This window comes from Antedon bifida, chromosome 10 (genome assembly GCF_963402885.1).
Source record: "Antedon bifida chromosome 10, ecAntBifi1.1, whole genome shotgun sequence".
In the NCBI taxonomy this organism is placed as follows: domain Eukaryota; kingdom Metazoa; phylum Echinodermata; class Crinoidea; order Comatulida; family Antedonidae; genus Antedon; species Antedon bifida.
Window position 1 is genome coordinate 21511541 of NC_136235.1, and position 24903 is coordinate 21536443.

General features: G+C 32.9%; 1 protein-coding gene across 2 annotated transcripts; it reads right to left on the reverse strand.

The window, feature by feature from the left end:
* LOC144854794 (unconventional myosin-Ie-like) lies at positions 1-24214 on the reverse strand. Of its 2 annotated transcripts, XM_078712779.1 has the most exons (27): positions 23788-24214; positions 17544-17666; positions 17142-17231; positions 16370-16464; positions 16091-16268; positions 15603-15765; positions 15101-15204; positions 14678-14695; positions 12942-13074; positions 10914-11110; positions 9519-9686; positions 8748-8831; positions 7949-8116; positions 7382-7467; positions 7033-7111; positions 6414-6520; positions 5937-6035; positions 5655-5799; positions 5168-5282; positions 4788-4957; positions 4391-4536; positions 4099-4248; positions 3253-3401; positions 2664-2921; positions 2412-2541; positions 1966-2147; positions 1-1559 (listed from the first exon to the last, which is right to left on the reverse strand). In XM_078712779.1, exons 1-27 carry the CDS (start codon positions 23788-23790, stop codon positions 1483-1485), a joined length of 3417 nt encoding a protein of 1138 aa, XP_078568905.1. In that variant the 5' UTR covers positions 23791-24214; the 3' UTR covers positions 1-1482. The 2 variants fall into 2 exon arrangements, with proteins under 2 accessions (XP_078568905.1, XP_078568906.1); XM_078712780.1 differs by lacking the exon at positions 14678-14695.
* Between the last annotated feature and the right edge of the window lie 689 nt (positions 24215-24903).

A 24903-nucleotide genomic window follows, 5' to 3' on the forward strand; every position in this document is an offset into this window, starting at 1 on the left:
TTTTCCGAGGCACAATTCCATTTATTCATCATTTTAAGTACAAAAAGACCAAGAAAGTTGAGTAGAGTATAAAAAAATACAAGTTTTAGTTTTACAAAAGTTTATAAATTATTGTTAAATTGAAATCTATAAAGCATTAGAAAAATATAGATCCGTCGATATTTATCATTTTTTACTTTGATTCTTGTTTGAGGTTAATAGTGTACAGTACACAAGTTTCAGCAATCCACCTATTCAGGGGCCACTATAACATGAACGAGGGAAATTATATGTTTTAACAATCCAATCAACCCCTATTCAGGGGACACCCCTATTCATGGTCTATTATAACATGAACTATGGAAATGATATGTTTTAACACTCCAACCAACCCCTATTCAAGGGACACCCCTATAAAGGGGGCAGTTTGTTAGATCCTGAAGGTGTCCCCTTAATAGGGTTCTACTGTATATGTGTTTAGCTTTCTATCCCAGAATACTTGGGTAGAATTACAGCCGGCCAATCATAGTCAATCTATTGACACTAATCAATATATGCACTTAAACTCTAAATAGTAAACTTTATATACAAAAGAAAAATGTTCAACATGAAAAAGTTATAAAACAATTGTAACAGGAATCTAACAATATATTTAGTACTTAACAGTAGGGTTCAATATAGAAAGCCTTTGCACGCTTAAAATCTATAATCTAATCTTTAAATCTATACATAGAGATGCTCTATATTATATAGTTGTAAAGCTCTGAAAAACCAGAAAACCCAAGCTACGGAAATTGCACAAGCTTTACAAATAGATCTATTAAATATTTTCACCATAAAAATCATTGAGAAATCTATATATATAATTTTTTCTATATTTTAAATCTTACTGTGGTAGTGAAGCTAGAAATTATTTCATTTGCCAAGAATGCATCTGACAAGTGTCAGTCTACGTGCATTTCCATGTATGAAATAACTATATAGATGTATAAATTCATAACAAATAACTATATAGATGTATAAATTCATAACAAATAACTATATAGATGTATAAACTCACACTGCACTACGATATTTCAAGTTAAATCATGTACACAATGTCTCCCGGTCCTGTCGCCTTACTATTATTACTATAATATCTTGTTTATCTAAATTTAAGATATATATTTCATTTCCCTATTTCTTAAATGAACATAGATCTTAATAGTCTTTTGTCTTTTATATAATTCAATATTACTATTTAGGGGTCCAAGGGGCTATAGCTTGTATTATCTACCCATACCCTAATAGTCCTGCGATAGGAGAAGACAATCTAAAATTTGCTATTAGACAGACATACCATACCATACCAGGTCAATGGCAATTTATGGCACCGCTGTAAAAAAAAAGGTAGCTAATAATATACTATGTTGTAGTCTCAAATAGCATTTATTCCCAACCCTACACACCCAACCATGACTATTTCTTTAGCTTAATTGAAGTCTTTAATCTTAATTTGTTTCTTCATATCTTTTCAATATAATTTGAGGGAAACAACCCTTCCCTGCCGTTAAACTTTCCTTTCCACCAACCGGATTCTTCTGTGAATGGAAGAAAAACAATTATTGTGCACAACATGGTTCATGTAAGACAAAATTAGAATAGTTATTTAATCTATTTCATAAAACATTGTGTCCGACACCAACATTATATAATACAGTATACACAATCCAACAGTGGTTCTGGTAGTCTATACCTGCCTGTATATAATCTACAAATGTGAAAGGAATATGGCACAATGTCATGCGTGACACGTTTGTACCCACTATGGGGCCTAAACTTATCCCTTTTACTTTTCAGAGGTATCAATATTGGAATGATGTATTTGCAGTGTCTATACAGGTAGGGATCTCACATATAGACTGAATTAATAATAAAGTAGGCCAGGCTGACTTACTAAAATCCCTGACGAAGTAATTAACAATTATCATAAAGTATTTAAGTTACCTTCTTTAATAATTGAGAAAACATCTCCCGTGTTGAAGCTGAGTTCATCAGTATCTTGTGCATCGTAAGCATAGAGAGCTCTGCATTTTGGGTAAGATGGCTTAGGAGCTCTTGTAGGCCTTGGTTGTCCACGTGCCGGTGGTGGCCTGCTGCTAGGCTTTGTAATTGAATTCCTCATTCGCCTGTAGTGACAAATTATTAATTAATTAACAGAATTATTTTTTAAAAACAATATTAAATGTTTTTTATTTGAAAAACTTAATAATATGACAGAATAATTCCTCTTTTACACAGTCACCAGAAAATTCAAAACTACAAATAAAGTTTTATTTCTGAGTTGATAGTGTAAAAGGACATTATTATACAAAGCTTCTTCTAGTCATTCAGTAAAATTCATCACATGATCACACAATCAATAATCACAAAGAATACATGAGCAAACTCACCCTGTTTGTCCTGATGAGGGTGTCTGAAGGAAGGCCTGGTTTCCTACTGAACCATTTGCAATTTTTTTGGCAAGATTTTGTGCGCCAGTACGCGGCAGAGATGGCGTATTTGCAGAGCTTCTACGTCGGGCTGGAAAAGGTTAAAAAACGACCATTAATACATTTTTTATTGATATCCTACTGTAATAAGTTCTATTTACAAATTTTTAAATTTGATACAATCGGAAAGCTAACAAAAATATCTTAACTTACATGAGTTACGAGACTGGCCTGATTGGGGTGCATTTGGGGCACTTCTTCTAGGCACAGATGCATATGATGGTATACTTGGTTGGTGTTGCATGCGCTGGCCTCCACCGCGTTGACCTCCGCCATGGTGTCCCCCACTACGTTGACCTCCGCCATGTTGTCCTCCACCGTGGTGTCCCCCACCGTGGTGACCTCCTCCTTGTCTTCTGCCAGCCATTTGTTTTTCTTGAGGGGTAAGTTGGATCTGTCTTTGTCCAGGTCCTGAAAACAATTATATACTATTAACAGCAACAAAATAGTAAAAACAAAGTATTACACCGTTTTAAAGAAATTCTTCAAAAACAATTTACAAACTACTCTTCTTCTCCTTACTTTGTAACATGCACCTTATGAGATTGTCAATAATGATGATGATATAAAATGAGAATAGAACTTTAAGACCGTAGACCTACTGTATGTGTATTTACTTACAGGTAGCTGACTACTCTATGCAATAATAATCAGTGTAATAATTTAGAAAATGATTTAGTAGTATCTATGTACACCATCAAGAAGTTAGCTGGCACCATTTTGACAAGCAGCGCAGACTTACTACTTTCCCTCGGTAATCCTGGTCCAATATCAACTCGCAAAACCTTGCCACTTGGTTTCAGAACTGCCTCCTCTCCAGTACCGACTCCAAAACGAAGACTTCTTACTCCGCCACCTCCCCATCCTTCCTTCTTGACTGCAAAGTCAATACTACAAGAAAATATACACAATCACTCACCATAAAGTGAATATACACACTCACTCACCATAAAGTGAATATACACACTCACTCACCATAAAGTGAATATACACAATCACTCACCATAAAGTGAATATACACACTCACTCACCATAAAGTGAATATACACAATCACTCACCATAAAGTGAATATACACACTCACTCACCATAAAGTGAATATACACACTCACTCACCATAAAGTGAATATACACACTCACTCACCATAAAGTGAATATACACACTCACTCACCATAAAGTGAATATACACACTCACTCACCATAAAGTGAATATACACACTCACTCACCATAAAGTGAATATACACAATCACTCACCATAAAGTGAATATACACACTCACTCACCATAAAGTGAATATACACACTCACTCACTATAAAGTGAATATGAAATATGATGATTTTCTGTGTTCTTTCTCATTAATTCTGTCAAATAGCCACATAATTAAGCTCTGTATCTCATTAAACCATTATATGTTTGATAGACAGTACATTTAGAAAAACTGCAATTTTTATTAGATTAAAATTATTAGTAAAATTAGTAAAACTTTTACATTCTTTATACTGTAAAGCACTTCTTTCTTGATATCACCTTCTAAATGTCTCAATAATACATGTACAGTACCTTCTGACATTGTCAATTAGCACTCACCTATCATTGAATTTGATCAGCATTTCTCTTCCTAAAAGCTCCTTGGATTTTTTGTTGAGTACTGTTAAAAATTCTGTCTTAAACATAGATTCTAGTAATGTTGCATAATCATTTGTTACGTTTAACACAAAGAAGTCATCCTTTAGAGTACTGAAACAGAGGAATTGATAATAATAATATCATCATTATTATATGAGAAGTTCCCTATCCTGTATACAAGAAGAATATAAAGGGGGAAGAGGTGGGTTAGGGTCTTGCATTTTGTTATTCTACACAAGAGTGCATTGAATACCTGAGTGAGACAGAGTCCAACATATCAATGGGAATCTTGCGTTTACAGACATCCTTGATTATACCCTTTTCAGGGCCTTGCTTCACCTTTTCTCGTCCAATCAGATAGATGCATTTATTGGATAGCAACAGGTTTCTCTTGGTTGCCTAGTGAAATGTAAAATAGAAAATGTAGTATACCAGGCTTTTCACAATTCAGATTCTGCCAAAAAAAGCAGCAACTAGGCCTATAACTAGCGTACAATGTCCATACGTTACCACTGTTTACCAACTAGGCCTACAAAACATGAGACTACTGTACGGAAAGTATTGATCAGTATAAAGAATAAACAAATTAATTGAATCAAACTTGACTATATGGATAGTAAAATGTCTCAAAACAATTAATTATGCTTTACCTTAAATCTTCTGTCATATTTGGTTACAGTGTGTGCAAATTCAACTCTCTCACGTTTTGGTACAAAAATACGCAAGTTGGGGGCATGGTCAAGACCAATGTAGTCACCAGCAAAATTCCTGTTGAGGCTGAATTTGCGACGTTCTTTCTTTTTATACAGAATATCACTTGCTAAAAAAAAAATCACAAAATTATAATGATAATAATATTCTTGATTTTGAATTACTAAACATCAGTGGTTCTATTCACCTCATTATAAAGATACCACAATATGTTATTTTGAATTACTAAACATCAGTGGTTCTATTCACCTCATTATAAAGATACCACAATATGTTATTCATAATAGAAATATTACTTTTAAGTTTCATTACTACCTACCCTGTTTCTTGAGTCGATCAAAATGTTTGTTAGCATTAAATTTACGGAATCCTTTCTGAATTATACGTGCATATCCATCAAACTTTCTCTCTCGCTGTTCTTCCAGCAGAAACAGCTATCAAAAAATTGAATGAAATGTATAAATAGATGACAAATCAATCATTCTACCAATTTTTCTACCTACACTTGTTGATCGTTATATTAGAATTTTGTTTTTACTACAAATGAAACAAACTAATACCACATAAATGAATATGGACCTATACTATACTGTAAAAATAATTTTCCAAAAATATTTAAGAGTGTCAACAATATCAAACTAGTTTGACAACAAAATTGATATTCCAAAATATGGTAGACTTCATCATTTCCACAAATGTGCACATCACATCTTTTTGTAACATAAAGTTTGATGAAAGTGTAGACAAAGCTTAAGAATGTCAACAATACCAACAGATTAATAAATGTTAGAAAGTTGGATGCTTACAGATTCTGGGTTCTTGATAAAGACCTTTGACCTTCCAAGTTGCCATTGGTCGGATTCCATGCTGACTGCATCCATCAGGTGCTTTATACCACTCTTTACATCGCCTTTCCATTTAGGCCAAGTTTCTGGTGTCAAAATGGCGTATCTAGAAAGAATTTAATAAATGTTACAAATCTTACATATAAAAGCCACCACACTCCTTCCGATCCTATGGCGCCAGTTTTTGTTGCCGTTTCATCAGTGAATGTTCTATGTTTAAAATCACTAAAACTCTATATTTACCTCCTTAAGAACTTATCAAATTCTCTTCTGTAAGCAAAGCCAGCTCTTCTCACCCTGATGTTCTCCTTAAGACCTAGGTATTCCACCTGATGTACAACCCTGCAATTATAAAGTCATTATCTCAATATCCAGTAAGTGACAAAAGGAAAGACTTTTGTACCATAACCACAAAATGGACACATAGTAAATAAGATGCACAAAATGGGTACATAGTACATAAGATAGACACAATTGGCGTAGTAATTAAACTCTTTAACGTTGAGTTTTGTTTTCATTTTGTACTTAGTTAATTCATACGTCAAGTAAAAAGTAAACAACTGAATAAACAATCTTATGTATTGAATAACAGAAGTTCTGTTGAGCTTAGTAAATAAATCATTTCACAGTATATATGTTCAAAAGTAAACAGTTCACGAAATGAATCAACAATGTAATATGGAAAATAATAAGCATCATCACTTTTAGTTCTAAACTTACCTTTTTTCCTCCCAGTCATGTGGTTTCTTCGTTTCATTAGGCTTGATACAACGAATGTAATGTGGTGTACATTGCATTAATTTTTGGACTAGTGTATTAGCTTGAGTCTAAAAAAGATAACAATAAAAACTACACTATAGTTACAATTGACAGACACACCTGAAAATATTGCAGTCTAGTAATACAGTAATAATACCACATTATGATGATGAAATATAGATAATTAAATAAAAAAATTATAAATAATAGGCTAAAATGACTTGCAGAAACAGTAACTTACTGCACTGAATTGGAAGCTCCTAACTTGACCCACCTACACCAGGGTAACCCCCTACTCGTCTCGAAAGATGTACTAGGTTCTTTAAAGTGCACACAAGCAATGTGTGTACACTGGACCTATGGTTTATAGTCCTTATCCGAGAAGACTTGTTCTACCACCAGAACCATGGAGTGAATGAGGCCCGAACCCTTGCCGATGTTATAGCTAGGTAATTAAGGTTCCACTGTCTTAACCGCTCAGCCACACACTCACTCAATATGTGACTGAAGAGAATTATCTATATTCAAAATCAAGAAAGAAACCTAGAAAAAACAAGTAAAATGCAGAGGTTGAGCTTACTTTAATTTTAGAACTGGCTGTGGTTGGTCGACTTTTGTTACTACCAATCTGTTCAGGGAAAAGCTGCACAATAAAAGGACTGTGAAATAACATAGAAAATAGTGATCATTAGATCAGTAACTTGAAGCATTCTTATAGGTTATGACTCATTACAGCAATCATACAAAAATGCATTTTGAGTGAGGCAACTGAAGGGTAAAAGATTACCACACAACATCAACTCCTATATTACAAGATTCACCAAGATTCACCAAGATTTTAAAAGAGGTCTACCACACAACATCAACTCCTATATTACGAGATTCATCAAGATTCACCAAGATTTCAAGATTCACCAAGATTCACTTACTTTTCACTGCTTTGCATTAACTCAATCAAATCAGGAAATAGAACATCTCGATTACGTTCACAGAATCCAACAGCATCGTAGGACACCTAACAGAACAAATTGTAAAACTTATCACCATAACCTTGAAGTTTCATGAGTTTAAGTATCAAGACATACAAATGCATGCTGAGGACTTTTATAACATTATAATTTTCAAAGATATAAAACAAAATGTTGATTTAATACCATTTTAAAATCATATATTCATAATCATGTATCATTATATAATGTATATGAAATATAAAAAAAATATACATATAATTTTTATTTCATCGACAATTGACTATGTTATAATTAGAAATCATTCATCTTGCTATGTAGAATATACAATTTACTGGACTGGATATACTTTTATGTGAAATAAGCCTTCTTTCCATCCTTTTAAGTGTATACGTTTAAGAGTATAAGTTTTGAGTATAATCAAATATATATTGATATCAATATAAACTCAATTTTGTATTTTATTAATGTCTTAGCAAATCGCATATGTTTATAGAGCGGGTGGTATAAAATCACATTGTGACTTACCTTACCAGCATAGTGGTGTACTGTAAAGCCAATAGAACTACTTTGGTAGAACTGGTTATCTCCTACACTTAAATTTAACTTGTTAAGCAGCTTCATATCAGCACCCTCAGCCACAGCATGCATGGTTGCACAGACATCATCTAGGACGCACATCACTCCTGGAGGGTTCTACAACCAAATATCAACAAGTACGGAAAATGTGCTAAATACTATTACAATAACTTTAAAATTAAAAACTATAACTTCTATAGCTATTGTCTTATTACCTCAACTTGTTTATGTATTTGTCTGTCTGTTTGTTTGATTACAAACTACTGAATGGACATTAGAATACAGGATTGGACATTAGAATACGGAATGGACATTAGAATACGGGATTGGACATTAGAATACGGGATTGGACATTAGAATACGGAATGGACATTAGAATACGGGATTGGATATTAGAATACGGAATGGACATTAGAATACAGGATTGGACATTAGAATACGGGATTGGACATTAGAATAAGAAAAACTCCATTCAATTTTAAAAGTATGCCATCAATAGTTCTATGATCTACATGTGATTTTCTAAAAATACTCTTTTAGTTATTTTCACATAAAAATACCATAGTGCTCATAATCAAAATACATTTTTGATTAAAGATTAAATATATTTAGGTCCTTTGATATATTCCCCAAATTCCATGTGGGTGTGTGCTTAGCTAAGTCAGTAAGCTAATTTGAAGTAATGATAAATGATATGATAATATATATTTAAATACAATCTGTAAATCAACCTATGATAATGATTTACCTTAGATTCAATCAGGTCACAGACAACTTTGTTGTTAAAATAGTCGATTGCTTTCCATTTAATGCCTTCCTGCACATACTCTTCCTGTCAGAAAACAAGATAGTGATAATGAAACAGGCTGTTGTCTACTACTTGAGTGGGGAATTCCCTGTAATTATTAGTTGGTAAAAGTTCTATAATGAGCCTGAGCCTTTCAACAAGTAAAATTATTCTTTCCATTCCACAAAACCAAAAATTATTTGGCCTTTTTATGAGGACCCCCAAGTTACTGCAAGCAATGAACTGCCATGTATACAGAATTAGGCAAACAGTAAACCATGCAGAAATATTTCTCCATGTCCCAATAGAACTATTTGAATGTGCCATTTAAATCCATTAGTGTCTTTTGTTATTCAGTTCATTATTATACAAATAATGACTGTTTATGAGTGCAATGGTACATAGTAGTATGTTTCATCAACACGTACAGAACACACAACTAAAACTATTCAAGAAAGCAGCACTCCAATTTTTGACATGGAGTAGAACTTATAAAAGGCGTACACTACAAGTTGATTTTTTTAATGCGATCAGTCAACAGTCTAGCCTACTGTCATACACAGTTGTTCATTTTATAAGAATGTAAGCGTATATAACAAAATTTAATGGCCATATAAGAAATTTCAACAATCAATTTAAAGAGTACACAATCCTCCAAACAAATGACATGAATCTACTCAGGTGTGTTATAAAACATAGAAAAAAAAAGAGGTAAGTTTGAAAGTAATTTACCTGCTCCGCCTTAAGCGTCAATTCTATAAAGATTTGCTGTAGTTTCTCATTCACAAAATTAATGCAAAACTGTTCAAAACCATTTTTCTGGAATATCTCAAATCCGTAAATGTCCAAGACACCAATGTTCACTCTCTTCTTATCATTGGCCATGGCTGTATTTATAGACTGAAAGTAAACAATTTATTATGAGGTAATATACAAATGATTAATGTTTATGAATTGAACTGGAAAATATTTTCATGATTTGAAAGATTGACTGTTCCAATGAATAGTCAGGCTTTTTTACGAATACAAAACATTTATTATTTGTATTATAAGCGTCCTAGACTAAAAATGTATTCAATAAACGCTTTTATCATGGAATTAAATGGCTGTGAAGTCACTAAAAGGTTACTGTAAACATCATTATTTTTGTTGCATTATTCTAGCCTCTAGACTTTAAAAACAAAATGAATGCAAAACTGTTCGAAACCATTGTTCTGGAATATTTCAAATCCGAGATGTCAATGTCTTCATTCACTAACCACAAAATTTGCACTAAACACTGACTTTTAATCAAAGCCTTAGAATTCAACAGTTTTAAAAGGGTGTTTCAATTGCATAAAGACCACCACCAGATATAACCATTTAATTGACACCCTTTATAAAGGGTTTACTAAACAAATTAGAGCACCATAGATTACATGAATCACTCTTCCCTGATATAAGCTACTAACAGATATAATAACCATTTTTTTTATAAGGATTTACAACACGGCTTATAATGACTAAATAATCTGTGAACATGTGTGGATTTGTATGTGATGAGTCAGTTCTCAGATATGTGTGGGAATACTGAGTGGCCCACAGATCTATTTGTCATGAAATTAATTGATGATTGTACAAAGATCAAAATAATATTCTGCAGATATTCCATATATGGTATGTTTGTTTAAGAAGGCAAAAGGAAATTTAAAATATCCATTTTAAGAAATAAATGTTTAATATGAATAATACTGAAGCATATCAAATTGTGCAGGTTAGCTATACATAAGGTTTTCAGTTGTTTGTGATATTTACTGAGTTTAACAAGGGTTTATCCAGAAAAATAAATAATACCGGCAGGGATTATATTACATTACAGTACCTTTAATTGGACTTATGCTACAAATTAAAAAATAAAAATAAAATCAGACTTTGAATTAGCCATTATAAAAGTTAATCACTTCCGTAGGAAAAAAAAACCAAAACAAAAAATACTGTATATGAGGATAATAACAACAACCTACTTTCTATTCAAACAATAATAGGATGTTGGTCAGGAACATGCAAAAGAACATCATGTAAACAATGTAAGTTTCCTACAACTCATGTAAGCTTTACCTGTCCAAACAGAAAATAAATGTACTATACCTTGACCAGATAGTCAAATATTCTAGCATGTACTGCTTTGGCAAGTGCATCTCGTGTGTACGCTGCTTGCTCCACGTTCAGGGTCACCTCAATAGACTCTTGCTGACCGCCCCATTTACTGTCCATCTTTCTACTGATCAGTTTTGATTCTAGCATACCCACATTAATATTGAATAAGTAAGCGGGGAAATCCAAAACTAGAAAGACAGACAAATGTATTTAGTTACAGTAGCATTTTAATAAATCTCGTAAATGTCAGTAATATTGGTGTAATAATGGAGACTTTTGCATGTCTACTATGTCGACTGATATCCTATTTGTATGATGTCATATTTATGCTCAAGTTGACTGGTACGTTAACTGTCAAATTTGAGAACTCCGACTGAGATACAAGTAGACGTATGATGTCATAACACTGCAAAAGTTTACCAAAATAATGGCGGAGAATGATCTTGCAGTGATTCTGGGAATGTGATGTGCATTTCTGTTATATTTACAAACTGTTAATTATAAACCAAAGTTTCCAAGTGAAGTCTAGTGTTTTGTAGGCTGTGAAGATACATACATGATCAAGCTCATTCTTATATCCATCATGAACAAGTGATTTTGTAGGTTTTAAATTATAAATATTTTAAACACTAATATAAATATCAAAAATAAAATCCCCTATAAATATACCTAATAACATAAATATCATATAAAGAACATGAAACAATAAATGATAAGCAAACAGCAATTTATTATTGTTTAAGAGAAGTAAAGTAGAAAATAAATGTAATAATTGTTGAGAAGAAGGAGAAGTAATATGCCGCCAGCACTCCTTGAAGACCACACCTTCCTGTGTTGACTCATAATAGAGTGGTTTTAGTAGCTCTACACTTTGGAGTGAAGACATCATATGTTCACGTGATAGAGTCAATATATGTATTTAAAGGTTTGTATTTTGTGGTTAAATTACCCGCTGTTCCAGGGAATTAGTCATACTAAGTTCTTCTATTTTCAAGACCTAAAAAGTGGTTGCTTATATTATGTTTTCATTTTGAATATAGGTGGCAAATTTTGATTTTGTATTGCACGGATTGAGGAAATGTTTTTATATTTATAAACATTTTTTTTAATATTATAAAATGTTTTTTTTTATTTTATAAATAACTATAAACTCATAAAACTAAAACATATAATATATTTAGTTGCCACTACATGACAGCTATCTAGTGTACTTACAGTGTGACAGTTAAACAATATAAAATAATAATTATATTGCAATTGACACTTATTACATCTAAAGAAACATAATAATTGAATTGTTCAAGATCACTTCCAAATAAGGGTAGAGATTTAGGAAGGATTTAGGATGTATAAATAGTCTATATTTCCTGTTTGATGCAATGAAGTATGAACGTTATCTACAGACCAAACAATGTAAATTCATCTACCTGTATATCTAATAGACTTTAATGGTTTCTATAGTCTAATAATGAAAGTGTAATGCAAATAGGTAGGAATTGCAGTATCATGAATAATGTAGTATGTATATATACAGGTTGAGCTATTGTACTAGCTGCTTGAAGTGAAACTCTACAGTTATGCAAATAAATATCATGAATATTCAAATAAATAGGCCAGGAGTTTCTAGGGTAGGAGTGTCTAAGGTAACAAGTCAATGTCCAGGAGTGTCTACAGAAGGGTATCTAGTCAATTTCCAGGAGTGTCTTAAGGTATCTAGTCAATTATGGCCAATACTATCTAGGGTATATAGTCAATTATGGCCAGTAGTGTCTAAGGTATCTAGTCAATGGGTAACAGTGTCTAGGGGTACCATTTAATGGTCTAGAGTATCTAAGGTAGCCAGGCAATTCTGGGGTCAATAACATGAACCAATAAAAGCCACTGCAGTTATTACATAATGATGGCCCAAATCAAATGTTGAATTTGTTTGTACAGTTGGTACAGGCAATTACATATTTCCGATCTCTTCTTATAATATCTATTCACAATGGTAATTAAAATATTCCATCCAAGACTTACACTCTGAATTTTCAACCTGAGCATAGTTTCCCTTCTCACAAAATCGTATATTTCCTATATGAAGCACACCCGCTACGCATGCCAATACACAATCCTGGTCTTCTTCTGATATGCCTATAATATCCATAGCTCCCTAAAAGACATAACAAAATATGATTCAGATTTATAAAACACATGATTTTTAAAGAGATAGGTATATTTGTTTATAAGTTTTAAAGGTCTTAGCATCAATGGTGACAAATTTGTATGGATAAAACAATCTGTGAGAGTTAAAAAAGGATTCTGAACTGAGACGGAATCGATTGAGCTGCTGCAGCTCCCTGGGTATTTAATGGTATCACATGCAAGTCTCAATACAGTATACGATATATGACATAACAGAAAAAAAGCACAATAATAGCGAGTGATCACAGTATGGAATACTAAACTGATTTAAAATAAACAATTTAAGTAAAATATATGAAATAGGCATAACAAAAAAAAAAATTATGAAAAATTATAAAAAACAATATAAATAAAGCAAAACAATGAAAAGGATAATAAAAATGAACAATAGCACCAACAATAAAAACAAAACAAATATGAACAAATTAGTAAAATCATAATATAAATAATAGCAAATGATTGACTATGTTGACAGCTGTGTGATTCCCTTGGGTCTATTTGAACACTGGATTATTATTAATGCCTCATTTAATACATAATCCACACATGCTAAACACAGTAGTAATCCACACACATACAATACAGTAAAGCTATATGTAATGCCAGAGAGCACAGAAGGTCTACACACACAAAAAAAGCTAATGTAGGCAAAAAGAAAAAATGGTTTCTATGGGATCAAATAAAAACCAAAACAGCAATAGTCTTAACGACAAATTTGTACTCGGTTATCATTTCTAGACTCATGTAGATTTTTAATATTTTTGTAAAATTTTAATTCTGTTTATTTTGAGATAGCAAAAGAAAGTGTGGAAAAATATACAGCTGAACAGCATAAATACAGATTTCTCTTTAAAACTTTGTGTCATTTCCCATCCACACAAATTAAAGTTTCTTATAATTTTATTACTCTCTTCAATTTAAAATTGTGTTTTATGGTGTAGTAAACGGTAAAAAAAGTCAACATGCAAGACAAAAGAATAACAATACAAAATACAGTGATTATTAATTGAATTCAGTTTGTAGAAGCATGATGAGTGTATTCAAAATCAGCTCATGCTTGTCATATCGAACAATAAACGGCAGACATATTATAATAGAAATTATTGCTCATGTGTGCATGGTTACATTTTGGATTGTATCTTCTAGAAAAATATTTGATTTCCAAATAAGAGTATTTATTTGCAGATTATCAAGATTATTTAATTGATTTATTGCTTTAGATGCTCACTGTCCCCCGTTGTTGGATTTGAATTGAATAAAATAATAAAACAAATTGAATCTAAAAAAAATGTTATCATTTTTAAGAATCTATTCTAGAAAACAATAAAAAATGGGAATGTTAAATTCTCAATGTCTTAACTGTGAGTTTTCACTATGAAACTATAATTAGAAAACCTGTAAATTTGATCAAAGGATATTTAATACAAAACAATAGATAAAATGTCATAATGAGAAATTGAAAAGTGCATATGAGAATAAAATAGAAATAAAAAAAAAACACATTTATACACAAACAACAGCAAACCCCAGAAACTGACAATAAAAAGCAATCTGAATAGCAAAGTGCTTACCATTGTCCTTTTAAATGCCTTGCAAGTTTAAAGGTTGGCAAGGAAAATATGTTATATTACATTTAAAACATCGGAATATCAATAGAAATACCGTATTTATTCAAATTTAACCCCCGGGGTGTTTGTCAATTATAATGGGAAAGTGTCATTGTCCAATGTAATGGGAAAGTATCATTGTCCAATGTAATGGGGAAGGGTCATTGTCCAATGTAATGGGGAAAGGGGGGGGGGAGGTTGTAATTGAGGGGAAGGGGTTAATTGTTCAAATGCTCTTTCTGTTAATTCAATTCTGGTTCAAAAACTGGTTTAATTGAGGTGCTTTGTTTGTGTCTTTATTAATGACACAAATGTAATTGGGAAGGGGTGGTTGTCAATTGTAATTTAGGGGAGGGGTTTTGTTTAGAGCATGTTTGAGGTGCTTACCAATGTATCTCTAAACTCTTTAGCATCATCCATATCATCTACAGTGTAAGCACCACTTTGGTTTAAGTAATAATAATATTCTGGCGTAGTCAGTCCAAATTGAGCTGTAGAGAAAAACCATACAAATCAGTATTATGTGCAAGAGATAAATGTGAACAAAATTGTTCTTAATAAATGTATAAAATATAACTTTGGCATTCTTAATTAAATCCTAATTCCTTTATTTAGTATGTGATATTGTTTTAATATTAGGGATTTTGATTTGTGACGATTGATTTGTGGTTGTTGCTTGGACCTAGAAACCATTAAAACTGTGTCGAGGTGGGGAGGGTGGGGAGTGAGAAAACGTGTCGCAATATCCCTGCATGCCAGTGAATTAAAATGACTGAAAAATAAATGGAATGTTATGACTCTGGAAATTCCTTCAGTACATTTAAACTGTAAAACATTTGTATATTGTCTATAATACCAATGATATGATCATACTTTATGCAATACTTACATTTTTGTTGATCTGTTGTGCCATTTATGAGCTGATAAAATATATGAAAACTTCTTTCTCCAACATTTTGGCTAACAACCCGTGATTTTTCCAACAGGAAATTTGAAATTTTACCTCCATCAGGTTCGCCACCTACAGTGAACTGGATCTCCACGTACTTTCCCTTAAAAAATTAACAAACATATGCTCAAATTAAACTAACCATGTATTTTATTATACTGATAGTAGGTAAAGCAGGTTTCTTATAACACAGTAGATTCTGGGTCACATGATATTCATGTTGTTAAAATGACAATTAATATTATCGTATCCTATCGTATAAATCATGTATTGAACCCATATGTAATCAATTGTGTAATTTTTGTATATGCCTATTTAATTTAGTGAACATTGAATTTTGTTATATGATTATGAGTTATATAAATTATGGATATGGCTGTATAATACATGAAATCCACTTGAAATGTATTTAAATACAGTGTACTTACAAATCTACTTGAATTGTTATTCCTGACAGTCTTGGCATTCCCAAAAGCCTCTAACAATGGATTGGACTGAATGATTATGTCTTTGACATGTTGAACTTTGGCCCCACCTCCGGACACTCTTGCAATGTAACTCATAATGTACTTGGCTGCAACAGTTTTCCCAGCACCACTTTCTCCACTAGTATACAAGAAATAGTTTTAAAAAGTTTTCATAAAAATGTTGTGTATTTATGTGTAAAAAAATAGATGTTTATCAATGAACACAATGCTACTACTAACCTGATAATGACACATTGGCTCTCTTGTTCTATCAACATGTTCCTGTACATGTTGTCTGTAAGGGCGTACACATGCGGTGGGTTCTCATAAGATGCCTAAAAACATAAAGCACTATGAATGTAATACATATCAACATGTTCCTGTACATGTTGTCTGTAAGGGCGTACACATGCGGTGGGTTCTCATAAGATGCCTAAAAACATAAAGAACTCTGAATGTAATACATATCAACATGTTCCTGTACATGTTGTCTGTAAGGGCGTACACATGCGGTGGGTTCTCATAAGATGCCTAAAAACATAAAGCACTATGAATGTAATACATATCAACATGTTCCTGTACATGTTGTCTGTAAGGGCGTACACATGCGGTGGGTTCTCATAAGATGCCTAAAAACATAAAGCACTATGAATGTAATACATATCAACATGTTCCTGTACATGTTGTCTGTAAGGGCGTACACATGCGGTGGGTTCTCATAAGATGCCTAAAAACATAAAGCACTATGAATGTAATACATATCAACATGTTCCTGTACATGTTGTCTGTAAGGGCGTACACATGCAGTGGGTTCTCATAAGATGCCTAAAAACATAAAGCACTATGAATGTAATACATATCAATATATTCCTGTACCAAACTACATTTGAAACCTGATCCATGGCGGATATACTTACTAGTAATTGATGATACTTTAATTACAAGCTGGGTTGAACAAGAGAAATCATGGTATTTTGAATTAGGCAGTATAATACTTAAGTACTGTACTTACAGCTCCCTGGTAGATTTCAATTTCTTTCTCAGTAAAATAAGGCATCTGCTTGAATGGATTAATTGATATAAGCACTGGACCAATATACGTCTGATTACATTATATGGTCAAGAAAGCATTTCAAATTTAAATTTTGTTTCACTTTTAAATCCTTTTTTATTTTTATTTTCTGAAAATGAAATGTGAAAACTATAATGCCTGAAATTGTAATAATGAACTAAAATGAAAATCAGAAAAGCACCTTAAACTAAAGGAGTATAATTGGAAACTGTGGAAATCTTGAGTATTAATCCTAAAAAAACATTGAAAGCCTGTATCTGCATTTGTTTAAAGCAGAAAGTCTGAGTTCAAGTCTCAACTTTTTCTCATTTTTGCAATTTACACAATTAATAAAAAGGATACATAAATCCAATCATCTAAGAACCTCTTGCGAAGGTTTTCAACAATGGCCGACTCTTGTATCTTGCTGAGCAGGACCATATCTTCAACTCCCGTCTGCTTCTTGTGGCTCTGCCAATGGTACGCCTGCAAGTACAAACAATCAATATTTTACTGTTGACATATAAATGAATGCATTATAATTGTTTCTCACATTTTACAGTAGAAAAATCTAAAAAAACAAAACAAAACTGTAGAACAGACAAATTTCAAAATCAGTATCTTGAAAAGTGTAATATTGAAGTCTACAGCACCACGAGCAGCAGTGGTTGTTGGAAAGGCGCTGGACACAAGATTATCCCCTGCCCTTTCATGCGAATACCATACTTTCTCATGTATACATACACATGCACAACCAAGCCAGTAGCCAGGAGTTCAAGGGTTCCAACCAATTTACTGAAACCATAGTTTTACCAACCATCCTGTATCGTGCAGGACGCATCCCGCATCTTGAAACACATGCATTTCTCAGACAAGCTTTGTAATCACTTTTAATTGCTTTTTTATGCAGCAAACGAAATGATTAGGATACCTACATTTTTATGTGCTATAGTATAATAAACTTTGATAAGGTTTTATTATTTTATTACTAATTACTTATAACTAGCAAACAAAACATTTATAATCACAAATCTTGTGCCTTAGTAAATGGCAAAGCTTTGCAAACAGAAGCTATAACAGATAGCAAGTCCCAAGAGACTAACAATTAGAGACAGGAAATATGAAGGGGACAAAACGGTACTGGAAATACCCTGATATTAGCAGATCAAAGGCTAGTCACTACTACTATAGCAATTATGATGACAGAAGCTAAGTTACCAAACTGACCTATTTTATTTCTTTAATTCAATCCTTTTTTATATTGTTATGTGGTAAAATGTACAGTATAACCAATACTACTGTATGTTCAATTTCCTCTGCCCTAAAATGATTGTAAAATGCTTTTTTTTTTATTGTTTATAATGGTTTCTGAATAAATGCAATAAATATTTGTTTTGAAACTTTTACGATGATGTACTGTAGCAAATGGAATATAAATTCTTTCTCTTTGATAAGCAGAGTAATAAATGATTCATGTTTATAGATCATAATTGTAATCATGCAATTAAGTTCGATATAGACGACCGTTCAATAAACAAAACATGGAAACGGCAGATTGTGATTTGTGCACCTAACCATAAATTGTATTGATATTGTGTGTAATAGTACTGTAATAAACTGATCTATAGTAAACAAGTCGAGTAATTGTCATTGGAATGGTGTTGGAATTGGACATTATTATTACTTTTAAACACTGCATATCTACAATGGCGTAATGGCTATGAGAGCTCACTGGCTAAACCCAGGGGTCTCAGACTAAAGTGAGACCAAGAAAAAAAATACAATTCTGAATACAGTATAGTAAAAAACAATGATATATTATTATATTCAGGAAATGGCCCCTAAAATTCTGTGCATGCTATCTTCTGCCGCCAAGTTGCCTCAGTCAGACTTAAAAGTTTATGGTATTTAGAATAAATCTAAACTTAAAACAGGCCTTAAAATAAATCGAAAAAGGTCAACGTCAGAGCGGCCAGTGATTTTAGGGGACCTTAACATGCCAAAACCAGGGGCCTTCGACCTCTGCGTTACGCCACTGCATATTTATTTATCAAGCTCATGCAAAAGTTGCAAGCAATTTCAGGCCACAATGCAGAATAATCCATCACCAATCAGTCCTACCGCAGTTCGTGTAAAGTAGAATATATTTGACACAACACGTTCATTTTTCTGTTCTGCTTTTGGTTTCTCTGCTGCTATAGTACGCTGTGCTGGTACCGGTGGCTTACGCTCTATGCGTGGCAGAATCACACCTGCTGGTTGAACAGGCCTGGGATGGCTCTTGATTAGTGCAAAAATAATGTTATTCTTTATTGGTTTATAAATGTAAGATGTTAATTTTTTACATTTTACGAAAATCTAAATCAATCTGAATACTAAGTTATATCTACACACAAATAGCAAGAATTAAGAATGTGTTCTTTTGATTAATATTCAAATAAAAGTACTTATAAAAGTTATATTTAAAAATATACAAATTTATTCACAAATAATTATCCAAATTATAGCAACATGACATAGATTATGTTTGAAGGTTTGCATGGCGAAATCAATACATTGATATCAAGTTTGCTGTACACAACGTATTGCATATTAGTTCTGAAAAAAACTGTCGAGTTGAGAATGTTTTGATTGATGATTTTGGTCAACCTCAGGAGTGATGCTCAGAGAAATTTGGAACATTTTGTCATAATCATATTAAGCTTAGTTCATCATCAAGGAAGTTAGCATTCCATTGTGGATCATGACATCTATACTGGGTGCATCATTAAATAATACAGGTTACATATTATATCAACATTGTTCTACAGTTCAGAGTTCCTGTAGATATATTGGTAAATAGAACAAATAAAATTATGAGATGATTGTTTGTTGTGAACAGGAAATACTATTTGAAGCAATATAGGATGGATAACATCAAAAGGAAAGAACGTCATTGGTTAGACTATTAAACTCATCATATCAGAAAATATCTACAAATCAGAAATGATTTCAACTGAACAATTGTTCTATGAAATTAAAGCGAAGTCAATGGTATCACCTTATATGGTATGAATATGCTGAACAATTGAAAATAAAGCAAAAAGGTTAACAGGAAATAGAGACCACAAAACCCAGCAAGGTGTTTAGATGGGCCAGCAGGTGGGAATTACTCTATGTCATAATGCGGTTTAGTGGCATTATGACATAGACAAACACACCCTACAAATAACATTGAATAAACTAATACTGTATTTTAAGAACCACAATATAATGACTAAGCCTGTACAGTGTCTTGAGAACAGTATGGTTATTAGGGAGCTTTCACATCGGGAAAAGCGACAAAAAAGGAAATAGCAGGCGAAAGGAGATAGTAGATGAAAGGAGATAGTAGACGAAAGGGGATAGTAGGCAAAAGGGAATAGCAGGCGAAAGGAGATAGTAGATGAAAGGAGATAGTAGATGAAAGGGGATAGTACTGTAGATGAAAGGGGATAGTAGACAAAAGGGAATAGTAGACGAAAAAGGGATAGTAGATGAAAGGGGATAGTAGACGAAAGGAGATAGTAGATTTATTTATTTGTTCTTTCTTTAAACTGAAATACACTTTCAGTACAAATGTACTGATTTCCAAAGTGGTTCAGTAAACATATTTACAACAAAAATAAAATATAAAAGAAAAACAAAAAGAAAGAAAACAGATATAAAACTATTTACAATTGTGAAGGCAAAAAGGTTAATACATATATGATTTCTATAGAGAAGATTTAAAAGTTGCCAAAGACATATTATGGAGTTCTGATTTTATGTTATTTGGTAGAGAATTCCATAATTTAGTTGATCTATAAACAAAAGTTCTTTTACCCTGAGAGTTATTCCATAACGGAATAGATAAATCATTATTACTTTGGGAGCGAGTGCATTTATTATGGTTATCTTTTAAACATTTAAATAGCATTATAAGAATATTTTCATTCCATTTTTCTGTAAGTCTACTCCATCCAAGAGTACTTAAGATATCATTAATAGGGGTATACATGTCTACTGATAACAATATCCTACCTAATCTGTTGATTAAAACCTGTAGATGAAAGGGGATAGTAGACGAAAGGGGATAGCAGGCGAAAGGGGAAAGCAGACGAAAGGGGATAGTAGACGAAAGGGGAAAGCAGACGAAAGGGGATAGTAGACGAAAGGGGATAGTAGACAAAAGGGGATAGTAGACGAAAGGGGATAGTAGACGAAAGGGGAAAGCAGACGAAAGGGGATAGTAGACGAAAGGGGATAGTAGACAAAAGGGGATAGTAGACGAAAGGAGATAGTAGACGAAAGGGGATAGTAGACGAAAGGGGAAAGCAGACGAAAGGGGATAGTAGACGAAAGGGGATAGTAGACAAAAGGGGATAGTAGACGAAAGGAGATAGTAGACGAAAGGGGATAGTAGATGAAAGGGGATAGTAGACAAAAGGGGATAGCAGGCGAAAGGGGAAAGCAGACGAAAGGGGATAGTAGACGAAAGGGGAAAGCAGACGAAAGGGGATAGTAGACGAAAGGGGATAGTAGACGAAAGGAGATAGTACAGTAGACGAAAGGGGTAATTGTTTTGATCCTATGTTTGATAATTCAATGGTTTTAAAATAATTCCTGCATGGTTTAACTAGGCAGTAGAGTTCCCTTGTTATTTCATTCATAGCTGTCCTTGAACAAGTGACAAAAATGACATCCTGTGAGGTTTCATGCTATTATTCAGGAACTGCAACAAATTGTCTACAGTATCAACAGCAAAATCCTTAAACTTGCAGTTAAAAAATGTAATCATGAATATTGTTAAGGTCAAAATATGTCAATGACAAAAGACATCAAATCACTAAGAACATTTTGAAAAAGGTGATTATTCATATTCAGTAATAATACCACAAATCCCGTCACAAAAAGAAAAAAAAACCCCTGTTTTAATAAGCTTTTAAAGCTAGGCTAAATATCACTAGTTTAGGTTCTAGGACATTAAAGAAAAAAAACTACAGTATAGGACTTCTGTGTTTAACGCCATCAATTAATATAAAAAGAATGTTGTATGTGTGCCATTTCAATCAATAGATTACCTTAAGCAAGCCACAATAGTCTTATGTTGTACGTGTGAACAAACTAATAAGCGATTCTAATAATAGTAAGGTTATCAAATTCGTTATATTATGTAATATTATTGATTGTAAACCACTAATAAATATAATCTATACGTTTATAATATTTATTCTATTTAGATAACCTGATATAAACACAGATATGGCATTCAACCTTCACCTTTTATCTGTCACTGCAAACATTGTAGTTTTTACTAGTTGCCTCTCTGGATAACAAATCCACTATCCTAGGCTCTCTTTCTCCTAGTGACTTAAAAAATACCTTCGTAAAACATTTAAAAAATCAGCAACTTTTTGTTTTACGTGGTCTAGAAATGAATTGGCTTCATTCCATGATGATCATATTATTGATTATTAGGTACTCAGTATTGAATGATCATATTATTGATTATTAGGTACTCAGTATTGAATGATCATATTATTGATTATTAGGTACTCAGTATTGAATGACTTTATGAGTCAGCACCCATCATTGTATAAGTGAAACCACCTACAATATAATAATAATGACTCAAATAACAGAATAAACACACCATAATATTGTACAATAATTGTGACAATGTGAATCACTTTCCATCTGGATGCAGAGAACTTTGACCAGAGAGTTTGCTGGGCTATTTATTAAGTACCCACAAATGGTTAGAGGGAACAGATATATTTATAAATGCCAGGAATGTTTGGGGTAGAGGTGTTGGATAGGAAGTGCAAAAAGTACAAAAAGAAATTTACTGTTATCCAGGAAAAACAAATACAGGTGACTCTGCAGAGCTTTTAAGGAACCCCAGAGCATAATGCAACTACCTAGAGGGGAGGGGCCCTTAAGAGTGTTAAACCTGGGTCCTACGTTATACCACTGGTTCAAATATCAGTTATTAAATCAAAAGTCGAACATTCAGGCACACCAAAAGAAATTCTATTCTAAACCACATGGTGATACACTGAATATTAATTAATTTGAAATAATAAAGATGAGGAAATCTATTTGACTATACAAAATAGCTGGATTAATTAGGGGCGTGTGGCGCAGTGGGTTTGAAGTTGAATTACTGATCGTGAGATCGTGGTTCGAATCCAACTCATGCCGCATTGCTTGTATCCTTAGGCAAGACACTTTACTTACATTTGCCTCTCTCCACCCAGATATATAACTGGGTACCGGTTAGATCAAGACACAACATTGATCCAAAACATGACCGGGGTAATAATGTGCAGCGCATTGAGGACTTGCTTATATGCGCTATATAAGAAGAATGAACTATTTTGTTAAACGCCTTTGAGCATGTTTATTCATGAAAAGGGCGCTATATATTATAAATGTGGTATTTATTAATTAATAGTTATGACCACAATAAAACGTGACTGATCATTGAAACAATAAGAAAAATCTCCCTCCTACAACACACCTGAAAAACAATACAATATAAATACAAGGCATTACAAACTTTATTATACAGTATAAATTGTTATTATGTTTTTGCTGTACTTACCATGTTTAGTTTCCTGATTAGCCTCGAACGCCAAACGAAACGTCAAACTTCTTATTTCGTTACAAACAGTAGAAATTCATAAATATATGATTCTAAATGTATTCTACATGAATTCAAAAATAGCTACAGCACATAAATAATGTAACATAGACAAACAGCAACAGGTAGAGACTAGGCTACTAAAAGTGTGTGTTGTTCTCTTCCTATCTAGATGTGATAGGCTACATCATCACACACACAACAACGAACAAGAAATCAACTGACAGATCAACAAGTTGAAATCATCGTATTCTTAAATAATTATATTGCGGTGTCTATCTGAATAGATTATTTAAAAGCGATAAAAGGTCCATAAATACCGGTGTTACTTTCAACGGTATTTAAGCAAAATATGTTATTCCAATCCGTGTTCAATTTATGAATGAACAAAAGTGTGATTCAGGAAGGCTCGACGATTAAAAACACGGAAGTAAGATTCATTTTACATATAGAGGGCGACATACATAATTTTAGTTGAAGGTGGTGGTTTTAAAATATCTAGGTGGCGAAAGTCACAGAAAAAACAAAAGATGTTAAATGTGCTCTCCCTGCCTCAGCACTAAGGCCCTGCCACAGCCTTTTGGGGATATATATATATTTTTTTAATGGAAAATTAATATTATTTTTCTTTTATTTTGACAGATACTTAGAGGGTTGAAAATGTCAGGCCTAAACAAGTGAACCTTTTTTAAAATCAGAAACAAAGTTGTATGACATTCACTTCTGCATTAAATAGACTACCATACAACCTAAAAAAGAAGCGCATGTGCTCCTTCATTTTTTAGTACTCTTGGGTGGGCTTCTTTTTCCACATGGAGTTCTTTTCGAGATTACTTTTGCAAACTAAAAGAGCGAAACTGCTAGGTTTCCGCACGAAAAAATGTTTTATTTACATGATTTGAACAATCTAATAAATTTAACAGTGCGTGGTGTGTTGACCGCGAATGACTAACAATGTACCATCTTCCCCATTACAAATGCACAAACTCATTTGCATGACAACGCACGGCATACCAAACTGTTTAAAATAGAGCTGCAACGTCCCCGGAAATGACATCTATTGAAACAAAATGTAAA

What these genes read in the sequence shown, in the direction of transcription:
- LOC144854794 (XM_078712779.1), bottom strand. An exon ending in AATATGACAGAAGATTTAAG is followed by an intron (nt 4,537 to 4,787) that starts GTAAAGCATAAT and finishes ACATTTCACTAG; the next exon opens with GCAACCAAGAGAAACCTGTT. An exon ending in TTTCTCAATTATTAAAGAAG is followed by an intron (nt 1,560 to 1,965) that starts GTAACTTAAATA and finishes TTCCATTCACAG; the next exon opens with AAGAATCCGGTTGGTGGAAA.